We start from the raw sequence: 19327 nt of genomic DNA, 5'->3' as shown, positions 1-19327 counted from the left end.
GTGGGAGCCGGGGTGGGCAAAAAATTAACAGACATTGATTCCCTTCTCATCAGTAATTAATTTATACATGTAAAGATTAAACTCTCCAATTAAAAGACAGAGCTTGGCAGAATGGATAAAAAACACATGATCTGACTCTGTGTTATCTTCAAGAGGCTTTCTTGATACCCAAAGACACAAACAGAAAACCTAACAGCATATACAGAAATTAACTCAAGGGTTTCCCTGCTGGTTCAACGGTAAAGAATCTGCCTGCCAGTGCAGGAGACTCGGGTTTGATTCCTGATCCGGGACGATTCCACATGCAGTGGAGCTACTAAGTCCATGCGTCACAACCATTGAACCTGTGTTCTAGAGGTGGTGCCACTGTCGAAGCCCTCGTGCACCAGAGCTTGTGCTCAGCGACAAAAGAAGCCACTGCCATGAGAAGTCTGTGCACCACAACTAGAAAGTAGGCCCTGCTCACTGCAATTAACAGAAAAGCCTGAGCAGCAACCAAGACCCAGCACAGCCAAAAACAAATAAATAAAATTATTTAAAAAATTAACTCACAATGGATCAAGTAAGTAAGTGTTAAGACCCAAAATAATACAACTATTAGAAGAAATCCTAGGACAAAACCTCACAACACTGGATGTGGCAATCATTTCTTGGAAATGACACCAACGGCACAGATAACAAAAGAAAAGATAGTCAAATTGGACTTCATGAAAACCGAAACGTTTTTTTTTTTGCATCAGAAGACACTATCCACAGAGTACAAAGGCAGAATGGGAGAAAATACTGGCAAGTCATACATCTGATAAGGGATTAATATCCAGAAAGTATAGAGAACTTCGAAAACTCAACAAGAGCAACCCCACCACCCTGATCCAAAAACGAACAAAAAACTTGTCATTTCTCTAAAGAAGATACAAGTGGCAAACAAGCACACAAAAGATGCTCAACATCACTAATCATGAGGGGAATGCAAATCAAAACTGCAGTGAGACATCACTTCACACCCATCAAAAAAAAAAAAAAAAAAAAAACAGAAAACAGGCTCTAGGTTCATCAGATTTGAACCACCTCAGTTCAGCTGCTGATTCAAACTGTTGTACAGCAGAAAACAACACAACATTGTAAAGCAATTATCCTCCAATTGAAAAAAAAAAAACCAAAAAATGGAAAACAAGTGTTGGGGAGAATGTGGAGAAATTGGTATCCTTGGGCACTGCTGGTGGGAATATAAGATGATACAGCCTCTGAGAAAAACAGTAGGGGAGTTCCTCCAAAAGTTAAAAATAGAATTACCATATGATCCAGCAATTCCACTTCTGGGTACATGCCCAAGAGAACTGAAAACAGGGCCTCAAAGAGATGTTTGTACACCCATGTTGATGGCAGCATTAATCACAATAGCTAAAATGTGGAAGCAACCCAGGGAGCCATTGATAATCAATGGGCAAACAAAATGTGGTCCATACATGCAATGGAATATTATTCAGCCTTAAAAATGAAGGGAATTCTGCAATATGCTCCAACATGGATGAACCCTAAGGACATTATGCTAAGTGAAACGCACTAGTCACAAGAAGACAAATTCTGTACAATTTCACTTATAGGAGGTACTTAGAGTAGTCAAATCTCATAAAGAAATAAAATATAATGGTGATTTCTAGAGCCTGGCAGGAGGGGAAATGGAGAGTTATTGCTTAGTAGGCATAGAGTTCAATTTTACAAGAATGAAAAGAGCTGTGGAGATGGATGGCGGTGATGGTTGCATAGCAGTGTGATGTATTAATATTTAATCGCACTGAAATGCAATTTAAAATGGTGAAGGTGGTAAATTGTATGTTATGTACATTTTACTGCAATAAAAAGAAAGAGATAATAAAGCTGCAAGCATTTAAAAATCAAGAGTATGCTAACAACCTGAATTATCTGAATATTCTTGAAAAAGAGGAAGATTTGGCATTACTGGGTCTGTGTCCAACAGGGTCATGATCATCGGGGGCATGGGGAGAGGTCCCTTTGACCTCTCGCTCATCAATTGACACCAATCCTTATCCGACCAGCTTTGCTCATTTCTTGCACCTGCTCGGGACCCCCCTGTGGGCACTAGAGTTTGAGATTCTTCCTTAGAGCAATGCTTCTTGACTTAACCATTGAGAAGGACCAGATTTTGCTTTTTAAAATTTCCAGTTCACTGTGGAATAATAATTTTATAAAATATTAAAAGATAAATTACAAAAACATGATCATGTGCTTGGTGGTCACAGTAATACCACTGATTATAAAAATTTCCTGATGCTTGCTTCTCCGTTTTCTCTCTTACCTCCTTGGGGGCAGCTAACCTGGAGTTCCAGACCACCACAGGTCTATGCAGGCAAGTGCTGAGTTAAAGAGGCCCAACTGCAGTATGAATCATGGTCACTTGGAAGGCCTGTTAAATGCCCTTTGCTGGGTCTCACCCTTGGGGTTTCTGATTTTGAGGTCTGGGGTTGGGACTGAGATTTGCATTTCTAACAAGTTCCAAGATGATGCCGATGCCCCTAGTCCCTGCCTGGACCTCTTCTGGGGGATACCCACAGAGACCCCAAATCTGATTCAGGGCTGTATTCCTGTCCCTAGAGTATGTTGGTCCCTTTGTAAACCCTGACTTGACAAATATCAGACAGGGAGAGTTACTGACCTTTTCCAGGGCCTTTAAGTGATGAGGAAGAGAAGGCACATGAAACCCCGTGTCTTCCACTGTTTTGGGGAGCGACATCTTTTCTGTTTGCCTGTGGGTCCAGGCCTTTCCTTCTCTGGGTCTCTCAGCAGGTAGGTTGGGTTCCGATGGTTCCACTTGGTTCTGATGGCTGCCCTCTGACTCTGACAGATCTTGGGGAATTCTGGAAGGCCAGGTGTGCTCATCCATTAAAATGGTTACCAGGTGCACACAGGTGAAGCAGGATGTAGACAGCCATGTTGCCTGGCTGTATTACCCACGTGTGAATCCTCTAGGCTCCAGGGGTAACATAGTCTTGTGCTTCTGTTGCAAGGGCGGGCTTGGTTTAACATGAAGCCACCAGCTCCTGCAGGCAACTGAAGATTGGCTCTTTTCCAGGATGAAATGTTTTCCCTGAGGTGGACAGAGTTATGTGCAGCCCAACAAGGACAGGACACCTGGTGTTCAGTGAATACTGATCTGACACTCTGGTTGGGTCTCAGGTCTCTGGGCCTTCATCAGAGCCAGGAACACTCCTAACAAAGGTTCTTACAATTTCCCAGATTCACAATGGGAATTGTGTCTGCTGTGGTATATTTGGACTTGTCTCTTAATGTAACTTTTTAATTTTAAAAATTACATGTGTTTTCTTCTGCAAGATACAAACTGGCTTATGATCCCGCAAACTGGGTCAGCATAGACGAGAGCTCTGGGGTGGTCATCACTGTGAAGCCGGTTGACCGTGAATCTCCTCATGTCAATGACAGCATTTACGTAATCATCGCTCATGCTATTGATGATGGTAAGCACAGACCCAGAATTGTCAGAGGGGGCTATGTTTTCTTGCTCCTAAGGGGAAATGACACAGGTGAGTGTCTTTCAGCACAACTGGGAAAGAGATAAACTTTTTATCATTGTGCATTCATATTGATGATTATTTTTGATAATTCTTGAAATGGCAAACTAGGGGGCTATGCCATAGAAAGAGGGGCGATGTTCATTTAGAGACGATGAGCCTGATAAGGACACAGCCCCACCACAGCATCTTTTTCATCTGTTCATAAGACAACTCTCTAGCTCTTTGTCAAAGCCAATTGCATATGATAAACATGGGCAGTTTCCCTGAACTTGGACCGCTTTATAAGCTCAGGAAAATGTGACTGTGCAGGACAAATTTGTCATCAACCAGGATCGGTGATTTTTATCAGCATGTTTTAACACTTTTCTCTACAATCTCTCATAAGGCTGTATTTCTAAACCTACCAAAGCAGAAAGCTAGAAAAATAAAATATTTCAAGTAATTTTAATGACTGTATTTAAGAAAATCTGTAAATTAGAGTTGTAATAAGAGTTGTCTTATGAACCCAGATTCCCAAGCATACATGGTTGTATATCCTATTTGCATAATTAACAGTTGTATAATTAATGTTGCTTAGGGAGCTATTAAATCTGTGTTCCTAATTGGTTTTAGGTGAGGGTTCCATAACTCTGTTATGGATGTTTTAATGAATGGCACTGTTTTTTCAGTGGAATAGTTTAAAAAAAATAAATTTTTATTTTGAGGTCATTGTAGACTCACATGCAGTTTTTAGAAATAAGGTAGTGGGATCTCAAGAACCTGTTGCCCAGTGTCCTCCAGGGGTGACACCTTGCAAAACTCTAGTGCAAGATCCAGACCAGGATCACAGTGGGGACCCAGTATAGAAGCTGAGGTCTCCAGAACTACATCACACCCATCCCCCACAGCCCCCCCACTCCTGCCTTAACAACTTCCATGGCTGATATTATCGTCTACTCGATAATTGTACCTCATTCAACAAGTGTTTTATTAACTTATCCTACCCAGATTTTCAAAAAAGCAGGAAAACAGATCCAGCCCTTGCAATAAGACTTTAACAACAGAAAGGAACTTTCCTGTCTCTCACCAACCATAACCTTTCTTTGCCCTCTGGTGTTAGAAGAAGCCATCAATGGGCCAAGGACATAGGGTTACATTTAACATGAACACCAGCCTTATGGAGATAACAAAGGCTTATACCTCATATATGAGAATTAAGGAGGAAAAGGGCTCCCTTACAAAAGGGGGACAGGCCTCCCGGTGCCTTGAGCAATACTACCAGGTCTGGGATGAATATTTCTGGATGACTCCTGAGAAAGGACAGTTGATTGCCCCTGCTACTATTTGCTGGGAACAAAAAGAACAGAAAGTTGGATTTGGAGACCATCCCCTAGACCCAAAAGAATTGTTATTTGTGCCCTGAACAATGTAAACAAATCTTGGAAGTTACTTATCACCCCAATCAGTCTGCTCAGTGGCCCGGTTCCGACTGGAAATATAATCCTGGAATCCGCTGGGTAGCCCCCAATGGGACCCAGTGGCTCTGTGGGCTTAACTTATGGCCATGGTTACCAGTTGGCTGGATGCGGCGTTGCACATTAGGATTTGCTTTCGCCCATGGCAGAATTAAGCCTAGCCTATACCAGCCTCCAGTAAACCTGCCTTATCTGCATGCAAGATGGACACGATCTGTGTTCCAATGGTATGACTATGTTGCTGCCTTGTTTATCATACTGCTTTGTGGGCCCTGCTTCCTACAATGCCTCGTGAATTTTGTAACCCAGAGGTTGATAGCATTCTCTCATGTGGGTGGCAGGAGGGCTAAGGTACAATATATCTCAATAAATGATGCTCGTTATGGAAACTAAGAGCATCAAGAGGGGGGAATGAAGAAGGAATTCATAGGGCCTGGACTCCATCTCAGGCCTGTCTGTGCTGATCGTGCGCGGCCACCTCTCCAGTGGACTCTGAACTCTCTGCTTAGTGCCTGTGGGAATGACAATGGAAGGATAAGACCCCCCTCTGGGCAGGGGAATGTTGAAGAAGAGAAAACAGACACTAATCACCGCTGCCTCCAGACACTATCTATCAGAATATAAGCACAGGCTTATTGGTTATTAACTATTTGGAATGTAACTGCGGGCTTATTGATTATTGACTGTTTGAACACATAACACGTGAATGATGGGGTTATTGTAGTTGTATTTACCCTTCCTTTGTTTATGTAAGTCTCAAGGTAGTGGGTTTGGACGCGTACACATGGGGTATAAAAGATTTTCACAAATGCTGGTCGGGGTCCTTGGCTAAGAGGAGACTCTGCCTTGGGCCCGCCGGTGTAATAAACTGCACTCCGCTAAAAAAAAAAAAAAAAAGAAAGGGAATTGGCTTCAGTGTCTCCGCAGAGTGGTTCTTTTCTGCAGAGGCCAAGAGCGCTCATTCGCAGGCGTCTGTGTGCTGGGGCAACCTCTGGAATTAATCAGCAGCCCTGCTGGGACACCCCCTCCTTCCCACCCAGGTGTCCCTCCACAGACGGGCACGGGGACCATGCTGCTCTTCCTGTCAGACGTCAACGACAATGCTCCCGTGCTCCGCCCGAGCTCTCAGCACCTGGAGGTCTGTCAGTCTGCCGGAGACAAGGCCCTCCTCATCGAGGCGGAGGACAGTGACCTGGAGCCCTACTCCGACCCCTTCACCTTCAAACTGGACAGCACGCGGGGAGATACAGGAGACATGTGGAGACTAGGGGAAAACAGGGGTGCGTATCACACTGGCCAGAGAGAAAGGCTGGAAAAGGACAGAGACCTGACTCACACAGACTCAGGCCAAGAGGAATGTGCTAGCTTATCTCACCAAGAAAGGGACAGGTAAGCCTGTGTCCCAGCAGACCTGGGTGCCCAGAGGACTTCCTGGAGGTGGTGGCTCCTGACCTTGGCTATGTGTTCCCTTCATCTGCAGGCAGGCTCTCCTCTGGAGATAGCAGCGTGGCGGCTGGGAGTCCCTGGGACTCTTTCTGGTGCCTCACAAGAAGGTGTACATCATTGCAAGGCTGGAGCCACCTGCCCTGCTCAACACTGGGTGTGGGTTGGGAGGGCAGATGTGCTGGATGGTTGGTACTGAGCCCACACCTGGACCTGGCTGGGATCTGGGCTTAGCCCCTCCTGATCCACACAGGGGATGAGTTCAGGAAGTGTAGGCGCCCCTAAAGGAAAGCAGGGGTGCTGTTTCCATAGCCATGAGTAGACAGTTCTCAGAGAGTCCTGAGTCCTTCTAGAGAATCATCAACCTGAGGGTGGTCTTGGGAACCACTTTACATGCCACTGGTGTCCACGGGAGAGTGGTCGTGGCCACCTCAGATGTCCTACAAAGCCTGGCACAAGGGAGGCATTAGGAAATAACCCCTGAGCAGCTGAACAAATGAATACATCAACGCAACTAAGGTCTCCCTCCCTCTGCAGGTTATTCAGTGGAACTTCTAATGCAGAGAAGCCTTCCACTTGGTGACTACTCTGTGCCGCTTCTCATCGGAGACAAACAGGGACTTTCCCAGAAGCAGACTGTCCACGTGAGGGTCTGCTCCTGTCCCGATGGATTCACCTGTGCAGAGCCCCTCGTCGGGAGAGCTGGGGTCCTGCAGGGGGCTCTGGCCCCTCTCGGTGTAGCGTTCATGGCTCTAGCAGGTCAGCATAGACAGGAGCTGTCCTGGGAATGCAGCTCCTCTCCCTGGGCTGTAAGCCAAGGGCATAGAGTCCTTGGCGGTGGGGATGGCTGAGGTCAGCGGGTTGTCTTTGAGAATGACTCCCAGGCTCATGGGAGGCCCAGGCTGGGATGGGAGGTTTCCACCCTGGTCAGATAGGCTGCCTGCCTGGCAGAGGGGGCTTCTGCTCAGTAGCAGCACTTTACAGCAATGGAACCTAGAGATGGACATTGTCTAAGGACAGTGGTCCACTGTTTATGGATTCCTGCTAAGCAGGAGATGCAGGTTCAATCCCTGGGTCTGGAAGATCCCCTGGAGAAGGAAATGGCAACCCACTCCAGTATTCTTGCCTGAGAAATCCCATGGACAGAGGAGCCTGACGGGTTATAGTCCATGGGGTCGCAAAAGGTCAGACATGACTGAGCAACAGAGCAGAGATGATTTTAATAGCTGAGGACAGCAATGTACACAAGCTCCCAGGCTTGGCAAAGGCTAACAGGGAAGCTCAATTTTCAAAGAGACTGGAGAATATTACTGGTCACGTAGTATTACTTAATCAGTCCGACAAATAGTCACCTCTCACCTACTGTGCCCCAGGCTGTGCCAAGCGCTGAGGCTGCAAAGATTGATGAAGGCTCAGCTTGCCCCCATGAGCTCGCAGCCGAGTTATATGCCAGCAGCGCAGGCTTCTGTGGGAGGGAACCTCTGATCGGCCAGAGCTCCGGCATCTCCTCTCCTCCTTGTCTCGTCACAGCTGCTCTGCTCCTCCTGCTGCGATGCCGCCTTGTGTCCAGAGCCGAGAGGCAGGGTCACCTTGTGCCATGGGATGAGGGGATCCAGACCCTGATCACGTGGAACGAGGAGAGCAGAGCCGATCCTCTACAGGTAGTGCGGCTGGACTGTGTCTCATGAGGATGATGCGGTAGGCTCTCCATACTGCTCTCATTCACTGCCCACTCATGTCATCGTCTTGTCACATTTGTTTAGGGTGCTGGCTCTCAACTGGGGGCGATTCTGGCCCCCATCCCCACCCCAGGGGACATCTGGCAGTGTCTAGAGGCGTGTTGGTGGTTAGAACTCAACTGGGAGTGCACAGTCGGCGGGGCGGGTGGGGGAGTGGTGGTGATGCTATCGCGTCTGGTGGGTAGAACCGACTGGGGGACACTGCAGGCCGTCCTGCTGTGCCCAGGACAACCCCCATGACACAGAGGTCACCCGCTTGAGTGTTAGTTAGCAGTGCCGAGGCTGAGAAACCTTATTTAGGCCAAATGACTTTTTTAGGTGGAGTTTCTCTAGTATTACTAACAGCAGTTACCAGTTATGTCCTTGTAGCCACTGGTAAATAAGGCTGCACCACTGTGTTCACACGTCCCAGTTAGTCCACCTTATGTGAATACACCTGCCTGCATCCACACACTGGGGACACTGCGCACTCTTGAGAAGATTCCCTTCACCCAGACAACATCACTGCTTCCACCTGCCTTGTCCTTTTCTGCCACTGGACATGCCCCCTGATCAAGAGGGTCTGCAGGACAGCACGGGGGCCTCCCCTCTCTGTGGGGAAGCCAGTGAGCCCTTAGGAAAGAAATCCAGGCTTTCGCTGGTGGCCCAGTGATCAAGAATCTGCCTGCCAGTGCAGGAGAGAGACACTGGTTTGATCCCTGGTCTGGGAAGATCCCACATGCTGCAGAGCAATTGAGCCCGTGGGCCACAACTACTGAAACAAGAGAAGCCACCGCAATGAGCCCAAGCACTAAGAGGAAGAGTAGTTCCCACCTGAAGCAACTAGAGAAAGCCCTCGCGGCAACGAAGACCCAGCACAGCCGAAATAATAAATAAATAAATCTTTTTAAAAGAGAGAAGAAATCCAGCACTTCTCAACATCCGAGTCCCTCAGTGAATATTTGTTGAGTGAGAAATGGATAAGGCTCCACACAGCACTGCCCACCGTGGCGACCCCAAGAGCCATCATTGAGGCTTAGAAGAGGGCAAGGACCAGTTTTGAGATGCTGAGGCTGACTGAAACAAGGTTTTCTCTTTGGTTGCTTGGTTTTTGTTCTTGCTATCTCTTCATGTGAACCACTAAATCACAAGAAACTTCACTTCCTGACCAGTGATTACAAAGCGTCCGCTTGCCAGGGTTGCCCTTCTGCTTCACAGCGCAGGCTGTGTTTTCCAGGGTCAGGATGCTGTCTGTGATGCCAGAGGGGAGACATTACTCCCTGTCCTCTGTGTTAAATGCTGTTTAAATGCTGCCATTTCAGCCCCAGTCATATTTCTTTCCCTCTGTCCAACAGGGAAGGTCATACCTCAGGGATCACATGCCAGCCCCGTCCATCAGCCCAGCAGAGGTGGGCGCCAAGCTGGGAGCTAAGGTGAGTGTGGCTCATTTGCTGCTTGTGTTGAAACAAGAGGGGTGGCTTTGATGACCGTTCAATGCGAGGGGGACACCATGGCTGCTCCCCCACCCACATTCTGGGATGTCTCCCTACAGGCCCACCCCACGCCTACTTTCACCCCAGCCCCACCTGCAAAGCCCCTGCAATTCTGCTCAACCTCACATGCCTTTGCTCCCAGCTCAAGTGTCGGATGTCTCAGACCCACACTCCAGTCGGTCCAGCGCTAACTTCACGACTTTAAACATTATTTTCCTTTAAATGGACTTGTGTCCAAAAGAAGTACATTTCTTTAAACAGGAAATTTTATATTTCAATTGTAAGCAGAAAACCAGTTTTACTTGTGTAAAGAGCAGGTGAGTGAAACGCAGACACAACAGAAATGGAACCCTGTAATTCTAGGTAGAAAATGTGGAAAGAGAGAGCGAGCAGGACAGGCTGGCACCTGACAGACATGTCCTCCTTGATGTCATTAGGAGCGTGGAAGAGGACTTCGACTGATTTGTCTCACCATGCAGTTCAATGTCATTTGAAACCCTGTTCCCAGTCTGGCTAAACTTGCCCTTCTCTAAGCAGACGGAGACTCCACTTTGGAAAAGAGCGAGTTGACCCAGGGCTTCTGTCATTTACTGTGCAGGCACCTGGCTGGGGAGAGCAGGGCCAGGTCCAGAGGGCATCTGCCCACCACTCCATGTTCCCAGGGGGAGGGGCACAGAGACTCCTGGAGAGGGCTGGCAGGGGCCTCTTTTCCCTGACTGGTCTATAAGCTTCTGGAGGCCACAGCTCCTGGTAGGCACAGTAAGAACTCTGGTCTGCTAATTGTGCCCTGGGGTTTGCACTCTGCAAGTATAATCCCATTGCATCTTTACCAAACCCCTGCCGGAGGGTACCTTGCTCCCCCATCTGCAGGGGAGGACACCAAGGCTGCTCTTCTACTTTATGGTGAGTCTCTAGGTTCCCTTTATGATGTCCTGCAAATAGTCTGTGTACCTGTTGTTGCTGGTTTGATAGTCAGCCATTTACACACCTTCCCTCCATGAGATTGTCACTTACCATTACCAGGTGACCTGCTATTTTAAAATCTGTGACAAGGTATGGACTTCCTTAGAACTGTTACTGAGGACCTGCGCCTGCTTTATTTTCTTTGAAATTTTATTTCATGATTGAAGGGCTTATATTAAAAATAGAAACCCAAAGCAAAAATCGTCCACAATCCCATCCCTAAATCTAAACAGTTTCATCTGTCTATGTCAGCTTCTAGATCTTGTGTGCATATTCAGTTCTCAGGTGTCTATAATATCATCCATAGAGTGTTAGAATCTACATCTTCAAGTCACGTTGGGTCACACATACCCACTTTATTTTATTCTTTTTTTCCTTGCTTCTCTTCACCTTTCCTTTTCTACTCCCATTTTCCCTCCCCCCCATCATAATGCTAATTTTTATTTGCACGTGAGTATCTGAGCAGGAAAAGGCGTATCTGAGCTTCTTTGTTTTCACCTAGAGGGAAATGTGTTACCTTTGGAGTAAACCAGCGTTTTCCCCTAGGATGTAAACGAAACACTGCTTTCTCTGTTGAGTGCGTCTGACCAACTACACCTTGTCCCGGGAACTCCAGTGAGTTGCACAGGTTTACTCCTGCTGCTGGGACTTCACTGGTGACGGACAGTGGGTTCCCTTCTAGAAGATTCTGTGATTCTGGTAGAACAAACACATAGTTGTGAAAACCATCTCATATATCTAACTAACTATTGTGATTGTTGGTTGTTACTGAGTTGTTATTTGATAGCTCTGATCAAATATGACACCCACAAATAAATACATTTCTCTGAGTTCATGTCTGGGCACCAGAGATCATCTATAAGACTAAGAGCACTGGCCTTGGCCCTAACCAACTTCCAGTCCAGTGACTCCACACCTCCTGCCAAACTGAGTCATGTCCTTATACACTCCATATACATATTCTAAAACTAGAGCTTTGCTTTTTAACGTGACTTTTCAGGCTCACACAAAGTTGTAAAAATAGTTCAGAGTTCCTGTGTACCTTCCACACAGCTTTCCCCAAGAATAATAGTCTACATAGTATGTTATCAAACCCAGAAAACTGACTTTGATGCGACACTATTGACAGAGGCCTCAAAATACAGACCTTATTTGGACTTCACTAGGGTAACTAGCTTAACTAGTGTAATCAGTGTAACTTAACTAGTGTAATATTTACTCTTCTAACAAGAGCTAAAATGGGTTCTCAAGGGCCAAAGAGTCACTGTTTTCATGACGGAAAGCTTTTAAGAAAGAATTCAAGATCTCTGTAATTCATTATTTTTCTCAGGCTACGTTTGAGCCAAGATAAAAGAGTTCTTCTCTTTTGCACAAACATGATCCCATGAATCCTTGAAAGGGCATGTGCATTGATAGGTATGTCCCTCTGACCGTGGAAGGGTCAGCTTCACAGGCGTGGAACCCAGTCAGTCCCATAGGCCCCTGTGCTCAGAAGGGCCTTGTACTTGGTTAATACTCCCCTGCCACCATCTTGAAACACTTCATATCTGGCAAGGGGCTCACATTTTTTATGCTGGGTCCTTCCAATTATGTAACCAGTCTTGGGTCTTAGGAATGAATGGGCCACATTCACAGACTTTGAGGCCACACTCACGACACTCCGTGAGTCTGATGTGAATTTTGTAGACCCAAGATGGGCTTGGAAATCTCATATTTTCATGTTCCCTCTGCACAAAGCAACTATAAAACTCACCCATGGATTTCTGCTAGGAATACCTACACTGCTCTCATTAGATACCTTTAGTGCAGAAACAGGAGGCCTTATGGTTATAAGAGTTTCTAGTTATGTGTTTTCATCTTTGGGTAATTTATATGAAACCAATAAACACTTCATTTTTTTTACTTTAATTAATTTTTCATTTTCTAAAATAATTTCAGAGTCATGGCGTGTTTTTTGAGTCAAGTGTGAGAAACAAATACTCTACTCCTGTAAGTACCGATGAAGAAGTTACCATGAAAAGAGTTACCTTACTGTCCTGGCAGCCGTGGGAAGCCCTGAAAATGGGAAACTGGGAAAGGGGAAGGTGGTAAAAATATACCCAACCAACGTCCAAATAAGCTGAAAGCAGTGAATGTGGGAAGCAGTGAAAATGTTACTCAGTCCTGTCTGACTCTTTGCAACCCTATGGACTGTAGCCCACCAGGCTTCTCTGTCCATGGAATTCTCTAGGCAAGACTACTGGAGTGGGTAGCCATTCCCTTCTCCAGGGGGTCTTCCCAATCCAGGGACTGAACCTGGGTCTCCTGAATTGGCAGGCGGATTCTTTACTGTCTGAACCATGACATCTAGGGAGCAGATGAGAACTAAATAAAATACTCACCTCTAGACCTGAAAGCACCAGAGTTTTTCAGTCCCTGACAAGTTTCTTTTGCTGCTGAGAAGCTGGGAACTTGATGAAGGCCTGAGTATTCTTTTGCTTTGATTCTTCATGGATTTATAGAAGTTTTGAACTAAGGGGACTATAGAGGCCATTAGTCATTTTCTCCTAAACCTTTCTAACAGCAGAGTCCTTCTTTACAAATGAGATCTTACAAAGAATGACATTATAAATAAAACAGAAAAGAGCTGTTTTTTATTAGTACTGATTTGAAGTGCAATGACATTTACAACATACACCTGTTACCAAAGCAACAAATAAAAATAGTGATTCAACTGGAAACAATAACAACAAAAAAGAAGTTGGATATTGTGGAGGAAGTTTGCAGAGCTCTTCTTTAGTGCCTAATTCATTGCCTCACATTGTTGAAATCGATTCTTAAGGTGTCAAGAAGATTTCAATTTATGACAATAAGCAGTTTCAAATATTTTTAAGGGAGCTTAGTTTATCGTATCAGGTTCTCTTCGATTTAGCAAACAAGAGACAAAAAGCTTCCTTCAAGTTTCATAAAAGCAAATTATAACATTTTTGCTTTTATTAACGTGTTGAGAGGACTCAGTTAAAAAGATGTAAGCCCTTCTCCATTATATTAGAAAAATAACATTAAATATTATTATTAAAATAACTTTCACATAATTAGAATGAAATTCAAACACTCTTGCTGAAGCACCTTTGAGGAGTTGTGGGTCGTGGGTCCTGGGAACATGCCTGAAACCAGCTCCATGCCGAGCTGCCAGGGGAGGGAAACAGTGTTCTCGGCCTTGACAGAGGCATGTGCAGTAAATGCAGCAAAATGAAGCAAAAGCAGCAAAAAGTGGCATGTGGTAGAACCTAAAATCTACTCAAGGCAAAATTGACCTTGAGTTTTCCTGGCGACTGGTGGTGTACCTTCCACCGGCACGGAAAGGACCACAGGGTCTGACCAGCAAGCACACTGGAGAATGGGCCTGTGTCTCTTGTATCCTCCTCCGAGAGGCCCACGGGGGCTGGAGGGCAGTGATTGAGGACACAGCATCACCAGGCAGCAGGCCTCCAGGGTTGTTGGTAGGGTTATCCCTGCTATCTCTTTGGCTAAGAGTGTTTAGTTCACAATGGTGGGATGGGATGGGTTTATGTGTATAGACAGATATAGGTACAGAGAGGTGTGTGTGTATATATCTTCATGGACATGTAAAATTACCCCAGACTTCACAGTGCTTTTTATACACATCTTCTGGAGTATACAAAGTACCCCTAAATCCAGGGGTGATCAGAAGTCACCGCAGCTGTAAAAGTCACCAGTGTGTTTCTGAAAGTGAAAGTGAAGTCACTCAGTCGTGTCCCACTCTTTGGGACCCTGTGGACTGTAGCCTACCAGATTCCTCCATCCATGGGATTCTCCAGGCAAGAATACTGGAGTGGGTTGCCATTTCCTTCTCCAGGGAATCTTCCTGACCCAGGGATCGAACCTGGGTCTCTTGCATTGCAGGCAGACGCTTTACCCTCTGAGCCACCAGGGAATGCTCTCATGTCACTCTCTCAATTAAACCCACCTGACAGCTGGTCGTTGTCCTGGGATGGTCTGCAGCCCTGAGACCTGGGGTCATCTGGTCTCTCCTGCACTGTGCTCTGCCTGCAGGTCTGGGCTGCCTCCAGCCTCCCGGCCTCTACTGGCCTTCCCTCCTCTGCTCCCGTCCCCAGGCCCTCCTCTTCCTGAGAGGCCCCAGGTGCAGACGGCTGAAGTCTCTCTTGCACCTTACATGCTCATCACTATGTTCCTCTCACCTTGGGTGCAGGCCCCGCACCTGCGTGAGCCTGAGTGGGGGGTTGCTTGGCCTCACCTGCGTGGGCCTGACTCCATGATGCAGGTGGGGCTCTCTGGTGTCCGGGTGGCCCCCACGTGGGGCATGCTAAGCCCACCTCCTCATAGCTCTACCCCACTCTTCAGCCAGAACCCGAGACCCAGGTGCTTGCGAGAGAAGGCTGCACGGAACCCTGTGTGCACTAGGTGCGGCTGACCTGCCAAGGCGGGAGGAAGGGGATTAGTACCTGGGACCAGCCGTGCGTTGTGGGGACCAGTGGTGGGATGAGCTTCCCCACATGGGGCAGTCAGCCTCTTGCTGATTCCTGTTTGTGGACCAGACCCAAACCCTGCTGGCCAGGCTCACTCGGCTTCCTTCTTCCCTGGAAGCCAAGGCACGGAGGGTCCATCAGTCCATCAGTGAAAACCGGCAGGGCTGCCCTCTCTCCCTGCACACACGGAGGTGACATCTGGTTAAACTGCCCTTGGCCTGTTGTCCCCTCCAGGAGAGCTGAGGCAGTCCTCCTCCTGGTGGGGGCCCCCGTGTGCCAGCCAGCAGAGGCCATCAATTGAGGGGAGCTGTGAGCTGACCCTGCAGGGTTAGGACTCTTTTCTTCGCTTTTCAGGTTTTCCTCGATACCACAGTGCCCAGAGGACCCCTGGAAATGAGAGCAGGAGTGATAATGGAGGTGCTGAGTCAGGTAGGAGGCCCTCAACTCTACAGATCCTGTGTTAGAGGGCCTGGGTGCTCATTGGAGCCTCCCGGGGCTCTGTTTTGTGAGATGTGCCTCGGGGTCCCTTCCTCCAGCTGTTAGAGTGGATGAAGACAGGTCACGGGAAGTGAGAACCCTTCTAGTCTCATCCCTGGTTATCATCACATGTCATCTGGCTTACCCACATTCACATCTGTGTATCTGCCCTCTCTGCCCCACATAGCTGTGCCCTGTGGATGGAGCGGGTGGGGACCAGTTCACCGTCTGACTGGGCTGAAGGAGGCTGCTTCCTGCTGAGGCCCATCCTCCTGTTCCCCAGGCAGGCAGGGAGCCTTCATTAGTGCAAAGTTGGAGCTGAGCTGGGTGGTGTGAGTGGAGGGAAAAACAGCAGATTAGAAGGCCCAGCGCTTTCCCTTGTGAGCCTTCTAACTTGGTTGGGGTTTATGATGAATTATTGATCTCACAGGGCTTCTAAACTGCTGAATCAGGGCTGGAAGCTTCTGCTGTCACAGGCCTCGGGAGTTTTGAGCACAGACCCCCTGCAGATCCCGATTTGCTGTGTGCTCACCAGGCCCATCCCAAGTTATCTACTTGGCTGCACTGAGGGGACATGATGGGACTGGTGACACCCAGGTCACAGCCCCTGGATTCACCTGTCAGCTAGCTTTCCGCCCCCACCCATGCCCCAAGGCATAGGCCACACGGTGACCACAGTCCCTGCAGGTGTGTGATGTAAGGATGAAGGCTCCCAGGTATACCTGTGGGCAGCAGGTTTGGGCACCAGTAGACGCAGGGCGAGGAGACGGTATTCCCACTAAATGGAGAGCCTGGAGGGGTCCCCGTGAGCCGAGCAAGGTGGACACAGCTGGCTGAGAGCCTGGGGACATGGGGGGGTCCTTCCCTCTTCCTCCTGCCTCTCTGGGCTCTGAGCTGTCTGACTCTGAACATCTTCAGGCCCTAGATGAGTTCATTCTCACACGAAATGCTGTGAGCCAGTGATGGCTTAGAAGAGTCTTGTAAACCCATCCCCACCTTGATCTATGAAACAGGCTCAGACTTCCATTAGCGACCTTCTAGGGTATTGGAAGGCCAACACGGGAAAGCCCTTTAACCTCATGCATCCATCCATCCATCCATCCCACAAACATATGTTGGGGATGGTCATTCAAGGTGACAGAAGGCGTAGGGCCAGGAGGGGAGGTCTCAGGCCTGGGTGAGGGAGGAGTCTACCCTGTAAGAGGGTAGAAGGGGTGGGCGGTTTTCTTCCGTGTTCCCGTCATCCTACCCAGGTCAGGGCCACCATCATTGTCAGAGTTCCCTCCCCGAGATCAGCAGAAGTGTGATGGGGTCCCTCCCTTCAGCTTGGCTGCCTTATCTGAATCTGTAGAAAGGCCTGTGACGGGACGAGGCTCACATGCCATGGCACTCACTTCCTCTCCCTGGTTCTCCTCCGGCAGCTCTGTGGCACCCACGACCCCGAGGGTAATCCTGGCTACCCACCTCACATCTACGCAGAGGAGGGCGAGTGTGAGCAAGCAGACAGCCTCAGTTCTCTCACCTGCTCTGAACATGACCTACCGCCTGACTTGCTGGACTCTTTGGGGCCAAAGGCTGCTCCACTAGAAGAAATATATTCTGAATCAGCTTTTCGTTCCCCCCAAAATGCATATTTTGGTTGATTGGAATAATTCACTAGGGGAAAATCACTATTCTAGAATGCTTTTTTTTTTCTTTTGTTTTTAAAAAATTACCTTCTAGTTCTAACAGAAATGAGGGTAAATTGAGTCTGGATTAAATGATTGGACATTCTGGGACACCTTGAACTAAAACAAAACAGCAGGTCATACTTTTTAAAAAAATTTGTCAGGCATATTTTCTAGAGAAACTTGAATTTAATTGTGTAACTCCTTGCTTCCATGAGCAGCCCAACTCTGAGAATAAATGAAATATAATCTACAGATTACCCCAATTATTTGGGAACAACAGGTAATACTGGGAAAACAGATTTTTCAGTGCTTACTTAAATTTCTTTATTATGGTTCTGCTTCAGTTTAAGTGAAAAACAATAGGGTAATATTTTGTAGAATATTTGCAATTAGTATTTTTAGTGATTTTTAAAAACATATTAATCCCATTGCACTTTTTGAGTAGATAAATAGATAAAATTTATTACTATAAGAGAAATAATTAAAACTTAAAACTTTATGAGTGGTAAATATTAAAAAAAAAACTTACATAATTTAACTTGTATATACTATGTAATTAAAATAACTTAAGAGCCTTTGAGTGACTAAATTCTGATTAAATTCTATTTTTATACAATACCACAAAATTTAATTGATTTTTACACATCCACTTACCACTAGTGTAAACTGTGGGGGAGGTGATAGTGTCCTTTATCTAAAAAAAAGAAATGTAAATAGTAGGACATGTGCCCTATATATACTCAGTTTTCTTGGCTGTGTAACAGATAAGAAGCTGGTTAAGCAAAATTTTAAAAGATACCAAGACACTTTAATGTATATATTAGATATCTAAAAGCCTATGGCAAATTCTAAAAAATTTATATAATTAATGAGCATAGTCTTTTGTGCACACCCTCCTGAATTCGAGTCCAACTCTTCATGATCCTATGAACTGTAACCCACCAGGCTCCTCTGTCCATGGGATTTCCCAGGCAAGAATACTGGCGTGGGTTTCCATGACTTCTTCCAGGGGATCTTCCTGACCCAGAGATCAAACCTGTGTCTCGTACATCTCCAGCACTGGCTGGCAAGTTCTTTATCACTAATGCCACCTGGGAAGCCCCAAGTTTTAGCTGATGTAGAGTTAAAACTTTTCTTTCTAAAGAAGCTGTGGAAATACTAAAAGAGATCACAAGAATTAGTACATAGTTATTTCATGTGTCACCCAGTGCTTTGGGTAACTGAAAAAGAAGAAAACCATCTCCAAAGGATTGGAAAGTCTAAAACTGACTCACAGTTGTGTAGAACAGCTGTGCTAATTCTGGAATGATTCTGAGGAGTCTACAATGTTTTCTGGGGAATTCAGGATAATAGTCCTATCTTAGAACAGTATACTTCTTGACTCTGAATGGCTGGTTAGCGTCAGTAGGAAGTCATTGGACCTTCCTGGATCTGAGGCAAGGGACAGAAAACTATGGCCATGGCCCACCATCTGTTTTTGTAAATAAAGCTTTATTGGTACACAGCTGTGCTCATGTGTTATTTAAGGGCCATCCGTGACCACTTTGTGCTGCCATAGTAGTGCTGAGTAATCATGATGGAGATATATGGCTCACAAAGCCCAATACATTTACTTCCTGGCCTTTTAAAGAAAACAAGAACGCTGACCCCCTTGTCTAAGGCATTCTTTTTAGGAACTCCACATCTCATCTAACACTTAAATATATCCATGAAAACTGAAAAGTGAAAGTGTTAGTTGCTCCATCACATCCGACTCTTTGCAACCCTGCCAGGCTCCTCTGTCCATGAAATTCTCCAGGCAAGAATATTGGAATGGGCGGCCATTTCCTTTTCCAGGGGACCTTCCCAACCCAGGGATTGAACCCGGGTCTCCTGCATTGCAGGAAGATTCTTTACCTCCTGAGCCGCCAGGGAAGCCCAAATATATCTATACTCTGTGTTAAAATCAAATGCATTGCCATACACCTCTGACAGGTTTTAGATAAGTTTGCTTTTGGCTGTAGGTAACTTGACTCCTTTACTAATGGTTATGAAATCTTGGCAGTTGTGCCTATTAGTGCATTCTTAC

The 19327-nt window shown here is 46.6% G+C and overlaps 1 protein-coding gene across 2 annotated transcripts in view; it reads left to right on the top strand.

Moving 5' to 3' along the window:
- CDH26 (cadherin 26) overlaps positions 1–18721 on the top strand; it is a 52511-nt gene extending 33790 nt beyond the window's left edge. For both annotated transcript variants that reach the window (XM_061126900.1, XM_061126899.1), the window contains 8 exons: positions 3352–3494; positions 6046–6285; positions 6986–7207; positions 7979–8109; positions 9522–9599; positions 12561–12611; positions 15467–15541; positions 17011–18721. In XM_061126900.1, coding sequence (XP_060982883.1) covers positions 3352–3494; positions 6046–6285; positions 6986–7207; positions 7979–8109; positions 9522–9599; positions 12561–12611; positions 15467–15541; positions 17011–17232 — 1162 coding nt within the window. In that variant the 3' untranslated portion in view covers positions 17233–18721. The remainder of the gene's footprint in view (positions 1–3351; positions 3495–6045; positions 6286–6985; positions 7208–7978; positions 8110–9521; positions 9600–12560; positions 12612–15466; positions 15542–17010) is intronic.
- Positions 18722–19327: the final 606 nt, after the last annotated feature.

This window comes from Dama dama, chromosome 23 (assembly GCF_033118175.1).
Source record: "Dama dama isolate Ldn47 chromosome 23, ASM3311817v1, whole genome shotgun sequence".
NCBI classification, from domain to species: domain Eukaryota; kingdom Metazoa; phylum Chordata; class Mammalia; order Artiodactyla; family Cervidae; genus Dama; species Dama dama.
The sequence above is the reverse complement of the archived record's forward strand: the minus strand, read 5'-3'. Positions and strand labels throughout refer to the sequence as shown.